Source organism: Vicugna pacos, chromosome 18 (assembly GCF_048564905.1).
Source record: "Vicugna pacos chromosome 18, VicPac4, whole genome shotgun sequence".
NCBI lineage: Eukaryota > Metazoa > Chordata > Mammalia > Artiodactyla > Camelidae > Vicugna > Vicugna pacos.
The window spans coordinates 12262059-12284860 of record NC_133004.1 but is presented as its reverse complement, the minus strand read 5'-3'; the positions used below and the strand labels follow the sequence as shown (position 1 = coordinate 12284860).

At 47.6% G+C, this 22802-nt stretch overlaps 1 protein-coding gene across 2 annotated transcripts in view; it reads left to right on the top strand.

Annotated features, from left to right (window-relative positions):
• SHISA9 (shisa family member 9) overlaps positions 1–19993 on the top strand; it is a 265643-nt gene extending 245650 nt beyond the window's left edge. Inside the window, exon 4 of one of the 2 annotated variants that reach the window (XM_072942169.1) lies at positions 19557–19993. In XM_072942169.1, coding sequence (XP_072798270.1) covers positions 19557–19936 — 380 coding nt within the window. In that variant the 3' untranslated portion in view covers positions 19937–19993. Of the gene's footprint in view, positions 1–19396 lie in introns of both variants that reach the window. The other variant, XM_072942170.1, reaches the window with a different exon arrangement.
• Positions 19994–22802: the final 2809 nt, after the last annotated feature.

The following is a 22802-nucleotide window of genomic DNA, read 5'->3' as shown; positions in this document are numbered from 1 at the left end:
AGATGGGGAAACTGAGGCCCAGTATAGTTAAGTAATTTCCCTACAGTCACACCCAAAGAGCCAAGAATCATATTCAGGGTTGACTGATTGAGGCCGTCTTCCTCCCACGGAATGGTGCTGTCTTCCGCAGAGCAATTTCTGGCACCGGAAGGGCAGAACCAGGCAAAAGAAAAATTGAAGAGGCCCGTTCTCTTCTTTTGTAGGGGAGGACTTACTAAGATATTCATTGTTTTTCTTTGTTTGCTGAGTATAATTGAGGTCTAACTTTTTCAAGTATATGATAGTCAAGGTATAATTTGATATATATAGTATAATACACAGATCATAATTTTACAATAGTGTGATTGTTGAAATATACATTCACTAGGGTAATTAATATTCTGGTAAGGATAAAAAATATTTTCATCTCCCAGAAAGTTCCCTCATGTCCCCTTCCTCACTGCCTTAGGCTCATCCCCTTTATATAAGGGTTCAATTTTTCACCCAAGAAGTATTTATCTATTGTCCACTAGTGCCACCAAGCACACAAGGAGACCTTAACTATGTATTTGGTAGTTTGTGTGACATCTTATTAAATGCCCTTATTAGCAATGGATTTATGAAACAAAATTTGTTACTGCCTTGCCAGAGCTAAGCCGTGTCTTAGGTAGTGGGGACGGAGGTGACCACTGGATGTTTCCTGCCTTCAAGGCAAACAGTGATGGATTTGACTTGGGGACAAGGTGGCTTCCTTGGGCCCAATGACTCAGTGACGCCAACAGGCTTGTGTCCACCCGCACAGGAAGATCTGGGGCCACGTCACTATTTCCAGATGTCAGTGACCCTGTCTCAGAGGAGAAGAAACACCAAGTCATCCCAGGCGGGTCCCACTTAATTTTAACTTCGTCACTCGTCTCCTGTCATTCCAATTTCCCCTCCGTTGTGAGTGATGAGGGTGTAGAGTTCATATCCGCAGGGGGAACGTGGCAATTTGAGCGTCCTCTGGCACGCCTGGGAGGCCAACCAGAAATGCTTAAACGGGGCCGGATCCGTGCTCTGTAATCATTCAGATCACAAACTGTTCCCTGCGTCTCCTCCCAGCTGGCAGCCTGATATCTCTGGAAATTGGGCAGAAATGTTGAAGACTTGGTTTTTCCAGGTAGATTCCTAAGAAAGGACAGGCGAGCTAGGGGCGCACGCTGATTGGTCAGGCCTCCAGCCAATGGGCAGAGGCTGCTGCACAGGCCCGTGGATAGGTTGGCCCCGCTTTGAGCAAAACCCAATGTTACGGAGGAGGCCTGTCCAGGAAACCGGGGTAGGGTGCTGCCATGTTCAGCCATACATCCAAAACGGAATTCAATTCAGACAAACCGATTTATGATAAAAAAAAAAATTCCAGGCATTATGGGATTCTCAGATAACAAAACTGATCCCTTTAGCATTTAGGGGAATTCCTTTCCTTAGGAAAAGTGACTCCGTGGAGAACCTTGAATTCATTCATGCATTCAACAGGATTTTGCAAACACAGACTGGGTGCCAGGCAATGTGGCAGGGCGATCTCCCCACTCTGCGCTCTCCACCCCTCGCCTATCACCCAGCATTTAAAGCTGCAGTCAGCAGAGCCTGCCCCCACCTTGAATTTGGAGCTAATAAAGCACCCCCGCCCCCCTTTTTAAGAGGGAGATTGCAGTAAAAGATAAAAATTTCTCTCTTGTCTACTGAATGTTGCCGTCAGCCAGAGTGACCTCACGTAACTCAGATTTTCCTTTCTTTCTTAGAGGGTTGAAATTTAGAGCCAGATTCACCACCTAAGAATTCTCTCTCTCCCTGAAAACATCTAGGCCTTTTTGAGGGAACCTCTTTTGATCCTGTGTTGGGTGTTATCTTGACAGGGCTTCAGGGCCTTGCAGAAAGAGGTGTTCACATAATCACAGTTGTGCATTTGGTCCCTGGCCCTCTTCCCCAGGTCCCCTGAGACCTGCCCCCCCCCCCGGGAGGCTGCAGCTGGGGTGCCAGCCAGCCGCACCTGGGTGTGAGGGCCCAGCGCACACGGGAAGCCGGCCAACAGATCAGCATCTCTCCATTGTTATTTTTTTAGGAAGTTCTGAGGGTGACTGGGCAGTGGCGACACTTAAGTCACCAAAAGGTACCGTACGGCTTTTCCTAGCCCTCTTGTCCAGGTGTTGTTGGATTTGACGTTAATCGGTGAAGGCACAGGGTGTCTGTGTGTGACCAGTGCGCACGTGTGTCCGTGTTGGGTGGACCTGCAGGTCCGTCTGAGTTCCAGTGTGTTGGTGTTGTGCATGTATGTGAGTGTGTGTGCGCGCGCGCGTGTGCGCACCTGGCGTGGCGTGTCTCTGCTCCGCGCTGTTGTTGAAAAGCGTGCGAGTCCTCATTTCCCGACATTCATTGCCCGAAGGAAAATGTCACCGTCAGAAACCACCCCAGGTAAGACATCCAGGAAATGTTGTTTTTCCGCCAGCAGCTACACAGGCAAATGGCAAAACAGAAGGTAAATTAATGCAGGGGGAAAACACGCCTTCTGAGGGAGAGATAAGCAGTCAGGCTATTGGGCTTGGGTCTTGGGAATGATTCGGCTTCTGGGGAACAGGATGCTATTTTCAACTTTCCTGGCGACTGCGGTGAGCGTCAAAAGTTAAGGAACTGTGTATAAAATAAACAGCAAGGTCCTACTGTGTAGCACAAGGAACTACATTCAGTGACTTGTAATAGCCTATAATGAAAAGAATATGAAAAAGAACATATATATGTATAACTGAACCACGATGCTGTGCATCAGAAATTAACACAACATTGTAAATCAGCTATACTTCAGTAAAAAAAAAATGTTGAGGAGTTGGTCCAGTTGAGTCTGTGAGTTCACTAGCTTGGGTGGCCAGGCCATGTAATTTATTAACTCCCTACTCTGTGCCAGACAGAGGGCTGGGCCCTTTCTGTCATTGGATCGCTGAGTCTCCCACGCCCCAGCTGCGTATACACTGTCTCTCTCCTTCAGACACATGGGTGTCTAAGTGAAGATAGGTCTTGCTTGTCTAAAAACATAGAGCAGCTAAGTGGCAGAGCTGCAATTCGAACCCATATCTTTCTGACTCTAATGCTTAAGCTATTTCCCACTGGGTTGTGATGGGAGCAGCTCTTTTCCAGAACAGACCGGAAACGCAGTTCTCTTCTTTCTTTACTCCTTATGCTCTGTTGGATTTGATGATCGGGAGGACAGAGCTGGCCCAAGCAGGTGGAGGTGAAACTCTTTAGTGACCTTGAACTGGGAGAAGTTAGAAGACATTGCAGGGCTCTAGGTAAGATGCTGGCAGGATCATTTTGCTTTCTTGGAAGATAGTTCTAGTTTCCAAGTGGAGACTGGAGGTGGGGTGGGTGGGCTGGAGTTGGAGTCATCCAGGTGGGCAGTGACCTGAACCGGGGTGGGTAGAGGATGAAGAGAAGAAAAGGGAGCAGAGGATAACGAAGAGACTGCAGAATGCAGTGAGTGTGTGCATGGGCGTGGGGAGGAGGCGGCTGTGGGCCGACCGACCTGTGAGTCTCACATTGGCCACTTGAGCGTGTATCAGCGGCCCCCTGGAAGGTTGTTAAAACCCAATTCCTGGGCCCCACCCCAGAACTTCTGATTCGCTCGGCCTTGGGTGTGTCCCGGAGACTCAAATTACTGACGGTTTCCCAGGTGATACGGATGCTGCTGGTCTGGGGACCATAAAAACCACTTGCGGGAGAAAAATCTTGTTGGGGAACTAAGACCTTTGGATTGAGTCTCCAAGCATCTTTCTGTGAGTTGAGGATTCTGAAAAGAGGAGTCTGACCAGGGTCCCAGAGGCTGGGAAGCAACTTGAGCTCTGGGGCGAGGAGAGGGGATGAAGAGGGTCACTCCATATTCCAGAATTGGGAGAGAGAGCTGTAGACCCATGTGTCTAATGAGCATCTCTTGATTACCCAGTTGTTGCCTTGAGAGAGGCAGATTTTTGGGTCTTGCATTAGATAATAACCATTCACATGTCAACGTCCATTTTTAGAAATGCAAACAATTTGGAACACGACAGACTTACTAATTTGAGGCATAAACTTTTTTTCTCCCTTCCCTTGTGAAAAACAAAGCCATTATGATTCCCGTGACAGCATTTAGAGGCAGTCAGCCTCCCTGTCTTTATATCAGCTGGTTGTTGTCTGATGCATTTAGAAGAGATCTCAGGACAGGTCAAAAGCAAGGGCTTATAAGCTATTTTTCTACTCAGACCAGGCTAGTTTCCACTGTTCTGTTAAATGCGCCTTTATTTATCCTGCTTTGTCTGGGGAGGAGAAAGGGGGTCCCAGAGAGGGATGGTCCAAGTTCCTCTGGGGTCACTGATCTGCCCCTAGTGTTTCCTACTCGACCTCCAGACACTACATAAGGCATGATGACAAGGTTGGGTGTTCGTATGTCCCCCCACCACCCACCCTGCCACCGTCTTGAAGTGGAGATACAGTCGGGGTGTGATGCACTTAGCCTCAGACACACCTGGGTTCCACTCGTGGCCCCGTCATGAGGTTGGTCTTCTTGCCTCCTCCAAGTCATTCAACGCCTCTGAGCCCCTCTTTTCTGATCTACAAAGTGGAGACAACGCTCTCACCTCCCTGCTCGGTTGTTGTGAGGACGAGATGAGCTAATGCGTACAACACGTGTCACAGTGCCTGGCACGTCAAAAGTGATCAACACAGGAAGGTTGTAACTGGCAGTGTTATTACTATTATTATCAGGTGAGCAAATTAAAGCCCTGAAAAATCTCATGGTAACAAAAACTGTCAAACTCTGTACAACCAGTCATTTCGCAAACACATTCTATGTCTGATCTCTTTTCTCTCCAGAAAACTAGTTCACATCTTCAGATCCGGTGATTTGAATGGAACCCACTTTGGGAACACAGTGCATGGGCAGAGGGGTGCGTGTCTCGTGGGGAGGTTGGATAAGGAAGCAGTAGCTGGGAAGGAGAAGGACTAGGTCCCTGAAGATGCGAGTCTCCTGCTTCCACCTGTATCCGCTGTAACTCACCTTGGAGGGGAACATATCTGCCAGGAAATGGCAAACAGATTTCACCAGTTTGTACTATTCATTTTTCACTACCTGAGGTTTCCAGGGCAAGCTGCTCCCTAGGGTCGCTGCTGTGGCTCCACTCGTGCCCAGCCCCGGGGACTCCTGGCATATTTACTTAATAGCCAGGAAGGAAGACACCAACCTCAAGCCAGTGGACTTTTCTAGTCAATATGAAGGTGTGTCTTGGAAATTTTTTATTTTGTAAAATGAATCTTTGAACCTAACCTGTCCCTTAATCCAGTGCCCCACTGGAGCCCTGAACGTGGGGGAAGCTGCAGGCACAGTGCAATGATTTACTCACTCTGGCTCTGGCTGGAGTCAGGTCATGTGGTCTTGTCCAAGCCACTTACATCCTGACTCATTTCTGCCGTTTCCAAAATGGCGGCCACGCTAGTGTTCACACCCCATCAGGCTGGGGAGATAACTTTACGAGACAATGCAAATAATACCCTTGGATGAAGACAGTGAAGAAAATACACTTTTTCGCCCTTTGTGCTTCCGTAGATAAGGGGACTGAGTCCCCTTGAGATAAACGAGGTTGCCCAGAGTCACACCAGACATTACATCACACCCAGGACCAGGTCCCAGAACTCAAAGAATGGCTTAAGAACTTGACCCAGGATCACCGGCGATGCCTCTTACCAGTGTCAATCCTGGGCCCACCCATTCCTACAGGCATGGGGCCTCTACATTTTTTTCACTTTTCATTTCACATTTATTTTTTAAATGCACCTCCTGGGTAATTCTATGTACACTAAATTCTGGACCTACCTTTCTCTCAGACCCAACCCTAGATACAAACACAATGTAGCCCAGAGCACCAATGTTCCCATGCCAGCTTTCCTCCAAACAGGATTTCTACTATTTGTTGAAATAAAACTTTTCTTAGTTGAGGTTTGATCTGAGGGCAACAGCAGGAAGGTAAGAATATTGGAGGTGGACAGTCTTGGATTTGGTTCCTTGCTCTGCCACCTATTAGCTGTGGCAGAGTCATTTGGCAGCCAAATTACTCAGTATCTCTGGGCCTTAGTTCTCATCTGTCACATGAAAAAAAAAAAAAGATAATGCCTCCTCATCTACCTTTAAGAGGATTTAAATGAGATAATGTAGGTATAATTGCTAAAACAGTGTTTAGTACCTGGTAGGTACTCAATAAATCCTAGTTCTTTCTTTCTCCTATGAAAATTGATGTACCTCACTGATAAATGTTCATCCAGGGGACGTTACAGAAGGCACAGAGCAACAGAAGATGTGGGAGTTGGGTTACAATTCCGTCAGAGTGCACACAGCCTGGGAAAGGACCCACCTAAAAGCAGCCTTAAAACAGAAATTCATGAAATTCAGGCTTTTGCAATTTTCTGACTTCAGTTATTGGTTTGTTGATGAGCAGTAGGGTACAGAGCAGGTGATTTTTTTTTTTAATAAAAATCAAATCCTACCAGCTCCTGAGCTCAGCCTCTTTTGAAAAGTGCACAGCAAGCACTGGAGTTTTGATGAGCATCCTTGGGAACTCATAGGACATGAGCCAGTGGAAGGAGTTCTCTGCTTTGCAGAAAATGTCACTATAGCAAGATTGCAAAAAATAGTTTACTCGTTTGGAAGTATGTCCCTATGAGGCTAAGCCAGCTAGATACCATTCATGCTAAACTTCACAGAATCTTGCATGGTGCCCCCATCCTATAGAAAACACTCAATATACATTTTATTAAGAAGTTATTAAGTGAAGTTAAGCATAGCATTTGAAGGGAATCCTGTTGTCTTTTCTGAAGAGGCACTGGGAAACAGCAGAAACATCACCCAGGTGGAAGTCAGGAGACCTGTGTTTAGATCCAGTGCTGATTCTGCTCTGTTGGGTGTCCTTGGGCTCCAGTTGCCTCTCCTATAAATGGAAGGTGGGATCATTGATGTCACTGGCTGCTCTGTCTCTGTAAGTAAAGATCTCAGGCTTCATACTGATTGGCTTGCCTTGTCACGTGGCTGCCTCCGAACAAATTGTTATGGTGAAGGCAGTGAAATGGATTGTTTGTGGCCACCGGGGAATGGCTAGCAGGTGAGGGAGTGGAGGAGTATGTCATCCAAGCCATGTGGATTAAGAGTAGAGGAGGCATGGATCCCTACCTTGAAACTGGGGCTCTTTCTAAGACTAGGTTGAGTCAATGATTGGCATTTGTAGCAGTTATCTCTTGTCACAATAATGTTGCATAACAAACAACCTCAAATCTTGTGACTTAAAATTATTTAGCTCAGCGTTTACTGAGATGGGGAGGGGTCTCTGTGCCAGTGATTTATGCTGATGTGGGAAGTTCTTCTAGTCTCAGCTGAGTTCACCCATATATTTGGAGGTTGGCTGGGTGTTGGCTGATGTAGGCTGGTTTTAGCTGGGATGACTGGGGTGACCTAGCTCTGCTCCAGGTGTCTTCCATCCTCAGAGAGGGTAGCCTACACACATTCTCATGATGGGGGAAGAGGTGGAAGACAGCAACCAAATGCCAGCAAGCACTTTTCAAACTTGTTTGTGTCATGTCTGCTACCTTCATAATCATGTGGATGAACTCAGAATCCAGTGGTGGGGAAACAAGATCATCCTTTTTGAGGGTGAGTTTCAAAGTCACAGAAAAAGTGTGAATACAGGGGATGGGGAAGAATTGAGATCATTCATCAGTTAGTCTAACACAGGGTCCCAAATCTTATCATTATCTACTTGGAGATGGTCCTTTGCTATAGCAAATTGGAAGGAAGTATGTAGGATTAGAAATAGTTAACCTTTATTTCCTTCCTTTAAAAAACCCACTAGTTGTATAAAATTTCACCAGCCAGGAGGCTGATCATAAGACAAACCGTGCAATGGATTTCTGAAAAGAAATGTCTTCATCTATGAAGCAGCAATGCAGGATGCCTGGAAGGGTGGTGGATGAATGCAGTTTCCATCCAGGGGGCGTTTTGGTTGGCCACGGATGGAGCATGAGTCCATCCATCTTCAGTAGACTTTCAGAAAGTGATGAGTGCCCATCAGGACTGCCTAAGGGAAGAGGCAGAGAGCCTGAGGGTTCATAGGTCTACTGGCAGCAAGACATTCACAGAGGGCCCCCTGCAGCCACAACAAAGGGCCTGATGGTACAGCCGGACAGCTTTGGTGCAAAGCCCAAGCCGGGCAGTTTCAGAATCCTCAGCAGCAAAGGCAGCAGTGCCTCCTCTTGGGAGCCCTCAGGGCTGAGACAAAAAAAGACCAGGCTCCTGGACTCCCCTCTGCAATTTTCTCTCTTAGAGAGATATGGCTTCAGGAAAGATACGGGGCCCTGTAGGAACAGCCAGGAGTCCTGAGCTTCGTTCAAACCTGATTCAAATGTGTTTTTTTCCTTCCTTGTGTCTCTGCCACAAGGCCCAGAACAAGGTGAAATGGTGCTAATTTACCATAAAGACAAATCTTCCCGTCTCCTCCCCGGCCCCCTCCTGCCTGGGAAGCTCAGCTTTTCCCCTGCCTTCCTTGTTTCTGCCTACCGAGATAGCCCCGGGAGCCTGTGCAGACTTAGACCACATATTTCAAAAGAAGAGAGAAGCACCTGGCTATTTTTTAAATTGAAGTATAGTCAGTTTATCATGTAGTGTCCAATTCTGGTGCACAGCATAATGTTTCAATCATACATATACATACATATATTCATTTTCATATTCTTTTTCATTATAGGTTACTACAAGACATTGAATAGAGTTCCCTGTGCTCTGCAGTAGAAACATTATATCCCCCCAGAACAGAACATACATTCTTTTCAAGTGCTCATGGAACATTCCCTAGGATAGACTACATACTCAGGCACAAAATAAGCCTCAACAAATTTAAGAGGATAGAAATTATTTCAAGCATCTTTTCTGGGCACAGTGGCATGAAAGTAGAAATCAACCACAGAAAAACCATGAGAAAAAAGGTGGAGACTAAACATGGGCTACTAAAGAACAGACTACTAAAAAGCCAATGGGTCAACAATGAAATCAAAGAAGAAATTAAAAAATACCTTAAGACAAATGACAATGAGAATACAATCACGCAAAATCTATGGGATGCAGCAAAGCAGTCCTAAGAGGGATGTTCATACTTGGGTATTTTTTTTTAACATGAACTGTTCCCCCTTTTACTTTTTTAATTCAGCTTGTGATGGAGAGAAAAAAAGTAGAGACCCAGAAAACATTCCTATATAAATCAAAAGTAAACACTGTCCTAGTGAATCAAAAGGCCCCCAAACTACAGTGGCTTAAGAGAAAGAAGTGTACTCCTCTCTCGGGCAACAGTCCCAAAGGGAGTGGTCTGGGTGGACAGGGCAGCTCTACTCCAAGCCGTCACTCAGGGACCCAGGTTCTTCCAGCATTGTTGCTCTCCCACCTGGCACCATATTGCCCTCATCTGCGTTGTTAAAGTTGGTTGCTGTTAAAGCCTATGGGAAGAGGGAGAGAGGACATCCAGGGCAACCAGTTTTCTTTTAAACAGGTAAGGTGAAGCAGAAATTGGATGCATCACTTTTGCTCACATTCCATTGGTGTGAGATCAGCCACATGGCCAAATTTAGCTTCCCAGAAGGCTGGAGAAATCTAGCTCAGGGCTGAGTGGCCATATGCCCAAGAGTAAAAGGGAAAAGAGATCTGGGAGACAAGTAGCAGACGTTTACAGTATCTTCTCAGGTTGGGTACATGTTTAAGGAGCCCTACTATGTGCCATGCATAGTAGCTTGTGCTTTCACGCCTTGTCTTGCTTACCTCTCTGCTGCACTCTGCAAAGTAGGTCTTCTTATTCTCATTTTATATTCTTTTTATCTTCTGACAATGACAGCAATAGCACCTACCATCGTTGAATACTTACTGTGAAGCAAGGACGTTGGCACTTTACATCATATGAAATATTTTACGTGATTCTCTTGGACACCCTCAACTCCCTGCCGCACAGGCATCGCTCTTTTATTTTCAGTGTTATTGGTGAAGCTTTGAGAACTTAGGTCACTTGCTCAGGGTCTCCAGCTGATAAGTGAAAGAGTTGGGATTTGAACACAGATCCATCTGCTCTCAAAGCTCATATGCTCTTTCCCACCATCTTGTAAGGAAGATTTTACAGTCACAAAAAAAGCAGTGTGCCTTCCTCCAGACTCTGCCATCTGCTGTATAAACCTGGTGCACCGAATCCTCCAAGCTCTCGACCTCACTAATCCTTCTTGCTCTCTCAACATTCTCAGATGTTAGTGCTGAAGTCTCGCCTTCCAAGACTCTACTCTGGCTGTTGAGAGCTCAGTGTAGGATTCAAAAGCAACATGAATACTCTGTCATTATCCAAAGTGACTGCTGCTCTGAGTCAGGGAGGAGACGGTGGAAGCACAGGGCAAAGAAATATGGGTTAATGTCTCAAAATGGGATCACCGTACATTGTCACAGAAGGAATCGGGGTGAGGTAGCATGAAGAGCCCAGGCAACCACGTCCACCTCATTGGCTGAGGCTGGGACAGGGAGCCAACTAAGTGAGACGAAACGTGGAAAGCACCTTGACGGTGCCTGGGCTGGAGCAGTGAGGAAGCCTCAGGTTCCTCTTGGTTCTAGAGAAGCATTTAGCTCCTTATCTAACCCAGCTCAGAGACTGGAAGCCACTTTTGATTGGTGACTGTCCAGCACTCCAGCCAATGCCAGGGCACCTCAGTGTCACAGCCAACCCGGAGTTCTGGGAGAACCAGGACCTGGCAGAGAGAGTCTCCCTACACCCCAGCTCCCTTCTCCTGCTCCACCTTAAGGCATAAAAAGGCAAACCTATTTTGCTTTCAGGGGAAATTTCCGGTTGTGACATTCTGATGTCTTCTCTTTGTGAGTAAGATACTTACACGTGTATCTCAATCCCTGATGTTTTGAGAGAAAGAATCAAGGAAAATGCTTTCTCTGTATAATTCCCACTCTGTCCTCCATTTTCTTTAGTTTGGGAGGGAGTATTTTCCTGCAGATAGGAACTTGTGGCAGAAACAAAAGCTTCTTCTATAAGGCAGGCAGATGGTTGACTAAATGGTGAGGGCTGTCGTCACTGATTCATAAATTCCAGGATACTTGGGATTCAGCCTGGAGTCCTGGGTTCGGAACCCAGTGCTGTCACTTGGACATGTTGCTAAAGCTCTCTGTCATCAGTTTCCCCATTTGTAAAGTGAGACCAATGACAGCACCTACCTCGTCAGGAGACTGAGTATTAAAGGGGGTGACAGATGTCAGCTTCCTAGCCAGGTGCCTGGAACGGAGCATGCACTTAATAAAGGTGCTCTCGTACTGAGCTGCCCACTGGGGGAGCCGGGAGAGGAGGTGTGTCACCACAGCCAGGGAGCCTCCTTAACCGATCCCTGCTTCCTGAACCTGACTTCATGGTCCCTCCCCGGAGCTGCCACTGCTGGACAACACCCACGCCTCCGCTGGTTTTCAGCCAGGGGTATGGAGCTGAGCAGCATCAGAGGCTCCAGGCTTTCTGTCCCTGTAAAGCACAGGCCACTTAGCTGTTGGTGATGTGGACTATGTATTACTCAGAGAAACAGAACCAATTGGAGATTTGTATTCTTATATATGTGTGTATTATATATAGAGCTTCTGGTGGATGTGGCAATCCTTGGCAGTCTTTGCCTTGTAGCTATATCACTCCGGTCTCTGCCTCTAATTTCACATGGCCCTCCTCTGTGTGTGTCTATGTGTCCAAATTTCTTTACTCATATATGGACACCCGTCATTGGGTTGGGATCCACATTAATCCAGTATGACCTCATTTTAACTTGTGTGTGATAGGTACATAGGATATATATATTGTATATATGTAGGATACTATATATATGTGTGTGTATATATATATGTATTTATTTATTACAAGGAATTGATTCATGCAGTTATGGAGGCTGAGAAGTCCCACACACTATTTTTTACCTGCAAGCTGGAAACCCAGGAGGCCGGTGGCGTAGTCCCGGTCCAAGTCTGAAGGCCTGAGAACCAAGGGAGCCGATGTTGTAAATCCCGGTTCAAGGGCAGGAGAAGACCAATGTCCCAGTTCGGACAGGCAGGCAGGGAAGGACAGGGATCCTCCCTTCCTCTGCTTTTGGTTGTAGTCAGTCCCTTAACAAATTAGGTTGATGCCCGCCCACATGGGAAAGGTTGGTGTACTTGCTGAGTCCACTGATTCATATGCTAATCTCATCCAGACCCAGAAATAATATTCAATCTGGACACCCCGTGGACCAGTCAAGTGGACACATAAAATTAACTATCACAGACTAGATGACCAGAAGATGACACATCCTGCCCATTTCTAATATTTGAGAGAATGTCATTGGAATTGAAATACCTCCGTTGCTTTTCTTCCTTTATCAGATGTGTATAGTTGCACCCTGCTATGGGCCCAGTGCTGGGCTAGATGCTGGGGATACAGGAAGGAGCAGAGCAGATATGATCTCTAACCTAATCGGGGCTTATACTCTAGTCAAGGGAGACAGACAACACACAAGTAACTAAGAAAGATAATTGCAGATAATGATGGAGATATTTTCATATTAAAACAGGGAGAGGTGATGAAAGCAGCTGGGCGTGGGGGAGTCTCTTTTGATGGTCTCAATAGAAGGGATTTTTCTGAAGAAGTGACCTTTGATCCGAGAACCAGACGACCAGAAGGGCCAGAGATGCAACCAAAAAGAAGGGCATTGTGGCAGTGAGAACTGCAGGGACCAGGTCCAGTGGCTCTGAGATGGTGAAAAGCTCGATGTGTTCAGGAACAGAGAGGAATTTTGTGTATACTGGGTTGAATAGCATCTCCCCCTACCAAATCCACTCAGAACCCCAGAATGTGACCACACTTGGTAATAGGGTCTTTGCAGATGTAACCAAGTTAAAACGAGGTCATACTGGATTCACATGGGTCCTAAATCCAATGACTGGTGTCCTTCTAAGAAGAGGGGAATTTGGACATGTAGACACACATGGAAAGGAGGGCCACACGAAGTCAGAGGCAGGGACTGGAGAGGCAGCTACTGGTAAGGAATGCCAGGACTACCGCAACCACCAGAAGCTAGAAGAGGCAAGAAAGGATCCTCCACTAGAGCCTGCAGAGGGAGCACGGCCCTGTGGACATTAATCTCCATTTCAGCATACTCTGGGACCAAAGGGAGGGACAAACGAGGAATGGGTGAAAGCTTAGGTTGGGGCATTGCTTACCAGGCGCAATCCATCACCTGAGACCCGAGATCATCACCAAGTGAGAATGGGCTGTAGGAACCCCCTCCTTAAGATATCTTTGGCCCAAGGAGAGAAGGTAGGTGGGAGGCCACCTGCCGAGACCCTCAGCTGTGCAGCTTGTTTGGAAAACTGGTTACTACCTTGAGTCTCTCCATTTGCACGGAGGCGAGGTGCCATCCTGCCCTGCACCTGTACAAGTGTCTGCTGCTAATTAAGAGAGACACAGATGGGGGAAGGTTCAGTTTAATTCTAAAGACTTGGTTCCTTCAAGGCAATTAGGCTTGTTAGAAGGGAAGCACCTTTTTCATTCTTTCTTCCTCTTTTTAAATGAAGAAAAATCAAACTAGAGAGGACTAGTGTTGTTGAAAGCTTCACACAATCTGTTTCCTGGTCGACTTGTCAGCCATCTGCCCACGAGGTACCCGGGCTGATTAGGTTAATACATTTATTTAATGGGGCCTACAAGGCTGTTCAATGAATCTGTGATTTCTTTCACAAGCAGCTTTTTCATATACTAAGACAGGAACCACAATGCACAAAGCCAAGAGTGGCCAGGTTAAGTATTTCTTCCCCATCCTCTGTATCTAAATTGGAGGGGACCAGAAAGGATTTCACAAAAATTGCATTTCCTGGTTAAGGGAACAGTTCATCCACCTAACCACCAAACACATCCTTGTTGAAATAATCTTGAAAATAACGCTTTGAAGGACACTTTCATGCCCCAGGCAATAAGTCTGTTCCTGTTCTGCACTTGGCTACAACACCTCAGAGTCTTGTGGAGGGAAGACTGGTCAGACAAATAAATAGATGTGAATGACATAACCCTGACTTCAGGACATTAGATGATCTGATGACCCTTGTTTTCTTTGCTTTCTACAGAGATACCCTTCCAGTTTTTTCAAACTACCATGCTACTTCCCACCTCAGGGCTTTTGCAAATGTTGGTCTGTATCAGTTATCTACTGCTGTGTAACAAGTTACCCCCAAAATTAGTGTCTTGACATAGCAACTGCTTACTAGGATTGTGGTTCTGGGTCAGCTGGGCATTTCTTCATGTTTTGGCTGGATTGGCTGTTCTTGGCCAGACTTACTCAGTATCTGTGGTCAGTTGGCGGGTGGGCTAATGGATGTATGGTCTAGGATGGCTGCAGTTGGCATCTGGCAGATAGCAGGCTGCTGTTGGCTTTGGTGTACATGGGCAACTGGACTGCATGGTTCTCATCTTTCAGGAGGCTAAGCTCGTCTTCCTTCTTTGCATGGAGGCAGGGTTCCAAGAGCCTGATAGCAGAAGCTGAAGTACTTCTAAAAGCCCAGGCTTGGGTTGTGCCTGCTATCCCTTCTGCTGTAGTTTACTGGTTAAAGCCAATCACAAGGTCAGGCCACATTCAAAGAATGGTGAAACAGACTCCACCTCTTGATGGAGGGAACTGCAGAGTTTTATGCCCATTTTGCAGGACACCCTGTGTGCCCTCGCCAGCATGCTGTTTCTGCTACCCTTTACCTTCAGATTACAACTAAAACAGCATCCTCAAGGATGCCTTCCCTCAGTAGCCCCTCATCCCAAACAGATCAAGTCCCTTCTTAGGTCATCTCCTAGGGAAAAAACTAGGCACTCAACATGCATGGCAGGTGGAGGGGAGCTAGGAAGGCAGGCAGGAAGGCTGCTTGGTTTGGATAAGTGCCTCTTTTGTGCTTAGCAGGTTGTCTGGCACAGAGTGAGTGCTCAGTAAATGTCTGCTGGATTTAATCCAGTGCCTCTCATAAGCCAGGAGACAGGCAAAATATATGTACTGAAGAGTCACTCTCTTTCAGAATTGTGCTATAAAGCTTATATGTCTCATGTAATTTATTCCTCACAGTAAACCTGAGAGTAGCAATATTATCCCCATTTTACACCAAAGGAACTAGAGGTCTAAGAGATATGTGACCTTCCTGAGGCCTCGTAAACTCAGGTCTGTCCGATTCCAGAGTCTATAGATTTCTCTGTCTACTCCACCCCTACCCCAGGTATCAAGCTCTGGGGGTGCCCAGTGCCAGGTGCACTAAGGCACCAGTTCAGGGTTGGCTGTGGAGCAGGCTGTAGGTTCTCCACGTGGGACTTCATGATTCCTCTTCACGGGGGGCCTCTCCCTCTACCCACCGTGATACGGCAAGAGTTGAATGCCTGCGACTGTCTTTCTTTAGAACCTTTTTGTTGGGACACCAACATCACAATCAATATCCTTTGTTTGTCAGAAACAGGAACCCTCAAGTGCAGCCCCTGCTCTGAGCTGACCTAAGACTAGTCCATCATCTAGAAAGAGGAATGTGGGAATGAACGGTTCTGGATCACGCCGGGGCACACAGTGACGGCGAGCGATGTTCAGTAAGAGACTGAAAGGGGGAAAGGAGCTTCCACTCCTGCTATGGTCCTGCTAGTCTCTGTGCTTTGTATTTTGTGCATAATTTATTCACTGAGTATTTACTGAGTACCTAATATCTGCCAGGAACTAGGCTGGACATTGCTCATGCAATGGTGGGCAAAAATCAGACCTGGCCTCACTTTCTTGGAACTCTAGTGGGAGAGAGAGACAGTAATGAACGAACTACGTAAACAGAGGAAAAAGGCAGCTATGATCCGTGCCCTGGAGAAGGGCCTGTTATGGAGGGACCTGACCTTGTCAGACTCCCTGGAAAGGAGGGGGTACCTGAGCGGGGAGGCAGCTGGGGTTAGCCGGAGTAAGATGGGAAGTCACTTCTTTTTAATTCTCACCCCCCCCCCCCGCCAAAAAAAAAAAACTATTTTGCAGGCACCATGCTAGACGCCAGGGCTGTACCTGTGGTTCTCAACTCTGGCTGTACACTAGAATCACCCTGGGAAGCTTAAAGAAAAACCTGTGTCTGGGCCACATCCTCAGAGATTCTGATTAAATTGTTTGGGGGAGGGATCCAGGAGTCTGAATGCTGTCACAGCTCTCTCCTGCTATTCCGTGCGCTGCCAGGATGGAGAACCACTGAGCCACACAGATGGAAAGATTAGGTTCCTGCTCTCAAAGCCCTCAAGGTCCAGTGAGAGCCCATAGATGTGAAAGTGGAAAATTATAAGACGGCAGAGTCAGTGCTATGATAGAGCCGAGATTGCTGAGGGAGCCGGGAGTGGGGAGATCAGGAAGTAACACCTTAGCTTAGTCTTGAAAGATGAATTAACAGAGCACCTGTGTAAATGAAGAGGGGAGACACCTCATCTCTGGCATCTGGTCCTCCGACCAGCTCAGAGACCTTGTTATAAATACTCATAAGACAGGATAGTTCACGGCACTAACGGTAGGTCTCCTTTTCTGTGACTTAGCGGATTATTTGGTCACATTCTGTCCCTCCCTAGTAGAATGTCCCCCTCACGAGGACAGGGACCTTGTCTGTTTCTGATTCTTCCTTAGATTTCCAGTAGCTATCACCTGGCCCACGCCCATTTGATGCATCACTAAATGACTGAACAAAATTGCTCTGAGGGGTTTTGGTAGATGGGTAACATGGTCAGTTTTGCATTTTAGAAGTATGCCTTTGGACTGAGGGAGGTGAAACTCGAGGGAGAGGGGCCAGTTTGGTGGTGGAAGTGGAGTAGTGTTCAAAGCAGCGAGGAGACGTGGGACAGGTTCTGGAAGCCTTTGGTAGATATGGCAGGAAGGACCCGTGGGTTGGCAGTTGTGCTGGGGGGACGAGGAGGATGACGTCGGCCACTACTCCCATGTTTCCGGCTCCAGTGACTAGAGAGTTGGTGTTCCCACAGGAGGGAAGGACGAGTCTGGAGAACAGAGGTGAGTGATGTTGATGGATTCAGGCTTGGCCCCCTTGAGTGACAGATCCCAGTGCATCTGTCCTGGAGGGAGTTGGGTACATGAACTTTGAAGTCCAAGCGTGAATGTCAGAGCATTCTTCTGTTGAAACATCGTCACACTGGAAACCCTGAACTGACCTCTGGAAGGCAGAAAGATACGATTCTAACATCGGCTTGAATGTAACTCATGCCACCTTAAGCAGTGCATCGTATTTCGGGAATGTGTGGTCTTCCCACGTCGGGAGCTATTCCATAGTTCCTCTTGGCACTGATATTCTGTGTCTTCAGACGGCTCTAGAATGGAAGGAAGGGGGGACTTTCTTTTGAAAGATTGCATTATTTAAGGCTGTTTACATTAACAGGGACAGAAACCCAACTGAAACTGCATTAAGCATGGAAAGTTCCATGTGGCTTGCTGGGCTGTTGTGTTGGGGAGTCTCAGCAGAGGTCAACCTTGCTAGGAAACAGCGCTGTGATCAAAGAGTGATGTCTGCCCCGGACACAGAGTGGGCAAGTTAGGGGCAGATTTGCCCACTCATTCCCAAAAACAAAGCTTTTCCCTCTACAGCCTTTCGAAAGCATCAAATCATGTCGACTGGAGTTAGGCTCCACTCTGGCTCACCCACTGGCTGTGGGTGACGGCAGTGAAATCGTTCCACCTGCCTCCGCTCACCAGTCTCCTAATCCATCAAGCAGAGGTTATAATCCCCATCTTTCCTACCTCTTGTGGTTGTTGGAAGGATCAAATGAGAAAACAAACATGGAAGGGCAGTGACCTCCAGGGATTTACATAAATTCACACATGTAAACAGTGAGGGGCGCTGGAAATGTGCATAAAAGAGCAGCAAATATTTCCGGACTCCTGGGGGATGGCAGTTCAAAGGTTTATCACTAAGAAATTAATTTTGCAAGTATAGGAAATCTTCTACTAAAAGAATTGTGAGGGAAAATAAAATAAAAGAAAGGCTCAGTAAAGTATCAGATAAATTGAGAAAGGGAAAGAGAGAGAAAGGAAAGAAGGAAAAGAAAAGGAACGGAAAAGAAAGACAGAAAGAAAGACAGGAAGGAAGGAAGGAAGGAAGGGAGGAAGAAAGGGAGGGAGGGAGGGAGGGAAAGAAAGTCACTCCGTGCTCTAGCGTGTGGGGAATGAAGTGGAAATTGGCATAATGCTTTTGTAGCAGAGCTGGCAATATGTATAAAGGGCCTGAATAATGTTTACACCCTTTGGCCAAGTAATTCCACTTCTGATAATCCATTTGAAGGCTGGATAGTAAATATTTCATGTTCTGTGGGCCATGCAGTTTCTGCCGCAAGAACTCAAATGTACCGTTGCAGAGCAAAAGCAACCACTGACAACAGGGAAGAGAATGCGCGTGGCAGCGTTCAGGTCAAACTTCATCTACAAAAACAGGTGGCGGCTAGACTGACCCATGGGCTATAGTTTCCCATTCTCTCGTATAGATTTGAAAGTATTTTTAGAATTATGCTACACCCAGGATTCTAACTACAAAGAGAGCTTTGGTCTAGAAGGTTCTCATCTCGGCTTTATTCGTATCGGCAATGTATTGATGCAGCTTGAATGCTCATCAGCCTGACGACTGACTAATTTCTGTTGCTCCGCTCACTGAAATATCACGTAGGTGTTGGAATGCTGTTTGCTGGCAACTTATAACAATGTGAAGAACTGCTTGCTAGAATGTTGCATGAGAAACTCAACAGTTATTTATAATGATAATGATGCTAATGGTGGTGCTAACATCTCAGCACATTACATACGTCATATCACTTACCCCCCATGCAATCCTACGAAATATGCTTTTTTATTGTCACTGCTGTCTTTATGCGGAACCCAACGGTAATGAAAGTTATTTAGCCAAAGTTACACCACTAGTAGGTGGCAGAGTTGGGAGGCGAACACAGGTAGAAGCAAAAACAAAAGCAAACCAATGCTCTAATACAAACCCCAAATGAAACTCTGTTTATTAAGAAAACCTGGAGAAAATGCAGCCAAGTGTTGACATCAGCTGTCTCGAGCGGTGGCTGATGGAGAGGAATATTTCTCAACACATTCTGTATTTTCTGTAATGAGGATGCATCCTTTTCGTAATGAGACAATATTTGCACTCTGTAAGAAAGGCGAGATGGAGGAGTGCTAGGTGCGAGAGAGAAGAAGGATTTAAGGAGGGGAGCTAGAGATTCCTCTGGGGATGCCCTCGCCCGCCTTCCTGGTCCTGCTCTTGTCTGTGGAGAGAATATGACCCTGTCCTCCTTCCTTCTGTCTGTTCCAGGTGGAGTTTCTAGTGTGTGTCTCGTCTGGACTGTTGGCCCACTTAGATGCCGTTCTTGGGTTGACCTGCCGGTCCCTAACTGTCTCTCTCTCCTTTCTCTCTCTGTCTCTGCCCTCTCCTCGCCTTCTTCGTCCCCCTCCCTCCCCGACCCACCGGACAGCGGACAAGGTAAACGACGACTTCTACTCCAAGCGCCGGCACCTGGCCGAGCTGGCGGCCAAGGGGAACCTGCCCCTGCACCCCGTGAGGGCGGAGGACGAGCCGCGGGCCTTCAGTCCCGAGCACGGCCCCGCCAAGCAGAACGGGCAGGAGGCCCGCGCCAGCAAGCCCCCCCCGCACCCCCTGGCCTACAGCTCCGCCGCCGGCGCTAAGAGCTGGGACCCCAAGGATCAGCCCCTCCGGCGGCAGGGTTACGGGAACAGGGGCAGGCTGGGCGCGGCCGAGTCGGGCTCCGGCGACCCCCTGGGGACGCGCCCCCAGCACTACCCAGCCCCGCAGCCATACTTCATCACCAACAGCAAAACGGAAGTGACGGTCTGAGCCGCCACCCCAGGGGACGTCCTGGACACCACACTCAGCCGCGAGAGGCAAGAAACTGTCCCGGCCCCCCCCCGCCCCCGGCCGCACACCCACCCACACGCACTCTCCACACCGCCGACGGCACACCCGCCGGCGACGCGGAGCCACGCGTCCCCGGGTCACGCCAAGCACGTGGCGGCGGGCAGCTGCGCAGGAACGGAGCGCGGACGTGCAGCGATACAGCGGAGGGGGCGCCGCGGCACCCTCCTTCGACTCGGGGTCCAGGCGGCCGACTCGACGTGCCCAACCCGCGGGCTGACTTTTCTTTCCCTCCTCACTTGGAACTGAAATCCATGGTGAGCAAAAATCACAGTAGCACAATTTAGAGAAATTGTCCCTTTGAGCACATACGCCATTTACCACGCCTTGTCTGTTTCTGGGCGGAAAAGCCAAGGTGGGAGGATGAGGGGGTGTTGAGAAGACGAAACGTTTGCGGAGGAAACTCTGGACCCGTGATGAGCGTTTTCTCACCCCAGGAAGTAGTGAGGTGGGCACAAAATTTGGATGAGCAGTGAGACAGTAACCGGACCCCAACCATGCTACTTACAGGACCTTTCATATCACCAATGTTGGAAGCAAAAAACAACACACACACAAACTCACAAAAAATGAATAGACCTTGAACCCACCGACAGTGATGGGGAAGAAAGGACATTTTAGAGAACTCCCATAAAGACCATGACCATGGAAATGGGAGGGGTAAGATTTCATGGCGGGGAGAGGGTCCAGAGAGTCTTAACTAACATTTTTTTTTAAAGAAAATACAATCCCACTACAAAACAGACAAGAACAGCAAATTAATTTTTGTCCAGCATCTTCAAGACTCAAGGAAATCAACAACGACATGAATTGAAAAGCAAAGAAAAAGAATTCACAGCCGAAACGTTGGAAAGAGGTGGGAAGGGGACCAGAGCCTCTGATTTCTGGCATTTCCCATCTGGCCTCCGAGACAAGAAACAGACACAGAAACCAGTCCTCTACTCACTGTCTATCCCCGCCTCCCTCCCCCTTTCAGCCTGTTGCTGCTGCCGCTGCCGAATTTCAACTGCTTTGAACTGAAAATGTCATAAGCGTGGGTGGTGCCTTCAATGTGTCACTGTTGAATGACAGTCTCGTTTCCCAAGTGCAACGTGTGTTCTTTTCACCTTCCTCCCTCCTGTTTTTTCTGCAGTGGTAGAAGATGTTTCCACCCTCCCTTTGTTGGTGAGCCCAACCCATCACACTCTCTGAGGGGGCTACTGTGACTTGCAAAGACCACGACCTCCCTCCCTCCCACACCGTCAAAACTCCCCCGTGCCCCACCATTTTCTTGCTTTCCAAACCGATCAAACATTGCTGGGTCCCCTAATTCCCACGGTCCCGCCAACCCTCCCCCCCAGGTACTGCAATGCGTTCATCCCCCTATCTACGATTCCCTGAGGTTGCCATTCAGGTTGGTTCTCCTAGCCCTTGGGGGTTCCCACAAAGACAGTTTTCCTTACTAGTTTGATTCGTTTAGGGGAAGCCCAATGAGGGGAGTTGACAGAGAAAAGATTTTCATTTAAGGTGAGAAGTTTTCAACCGGCCCCTAAAAAAGCTTAGCTTAATGAACAGGAACCTTGGAGAGACCCCTAGCTCTGTGGTGTCAGAAGCTGCACGTGGTCTGGCCCAACAAGACCCTCCCTGGCCTGCTGGGCTTCAGCGTTCTGCCTTCTGGTCTCCCCACCCTGACGCTGTGAGATCAGGGGAACCAGCTGTTTATTCTCACTTTCACTCCCAGCTGATCTGGGGCTGCTGAGAGCGCATTTTACTTCTCTAGGCTTTAGTCTCCCATCTGAAATGTGGGCAGTTGGAGTGAGATCGAGCTTTTCAAGCTTTTTGAAATAGCAAAATTTCTGCCCTTTGAAAAACAATGATCCTGTGCAGAGAAGAGCCTCTGGAAGAGGCGGTCACTTACAATGAGGCTCTGTGCTGGACGGAGCAGGGATGGGAGGTTTAGCGCCCGCTGCCTCAGCCTCTTGGCTGCATCCCAGCGCCCCTCGCCGTGGAGCAAACGCCACTGGGCTTCGTCAGTGTTTCCCTGACGTTAGTTATCCGTGTGCCTGCAACACGCTTTTGGCATCCCTGTGTATCACTGTCACCGTACTTGTGTCTAAATTGATACATTCTTAATATGTTTAAATTTGAAAGGAGAACTTCCCGCCATTATCACAAATGGAAAACTGGTATCAGTCACGATAAATAGTAATAATAAAACAAGTGTAAAGGCAACAACGCAGCGACTGTTAAATTCAAGCCGCAGACTGCTGCCTGTGGAAGGGTTTGAACCCGGAGCCTGACTTTTGCTCCCCTCCTTTCTCTTCTCTCCCTTCCCTTCCTTTCTTTTTTCTCTCACTCTCCCCTCTCCCTTTGAAATTAAAAACAGATCAGCAGATATTAAAGAGTTGTTAAAGATATACCAGCACCCCATGGAGACTTTCTCCTTGAAGAAAAGGGAATCCTTTCCTGTATAATTCAGTGTTAATTCGTGCTCTGTCCATGTCCCACTAAAACTTATTTTGCATACACTAGTGGTACACCATGCTCGCTTCAGGAAATACTGGGTTGGCTTGTCTGTGAGATACCCTCCAGCTCAAAAGTTCTATCATCCTAGTCTCCCTTTTTGCTCATGTCTGCACCTGACCTTTATCCCGGCCCTGATTAAGGACCTTTCTCGGTCTCTGAAATTACAGGGTTTATTCTTCATGCTCCTTCTCTCCTGAGTACACTTCACGCAGGGAGCTGTGTTCATTGGAGGTCTGGAGCTATCAGTTTAGCAGCCAAGTTGCAGCATGGTCAGTAAGGATGC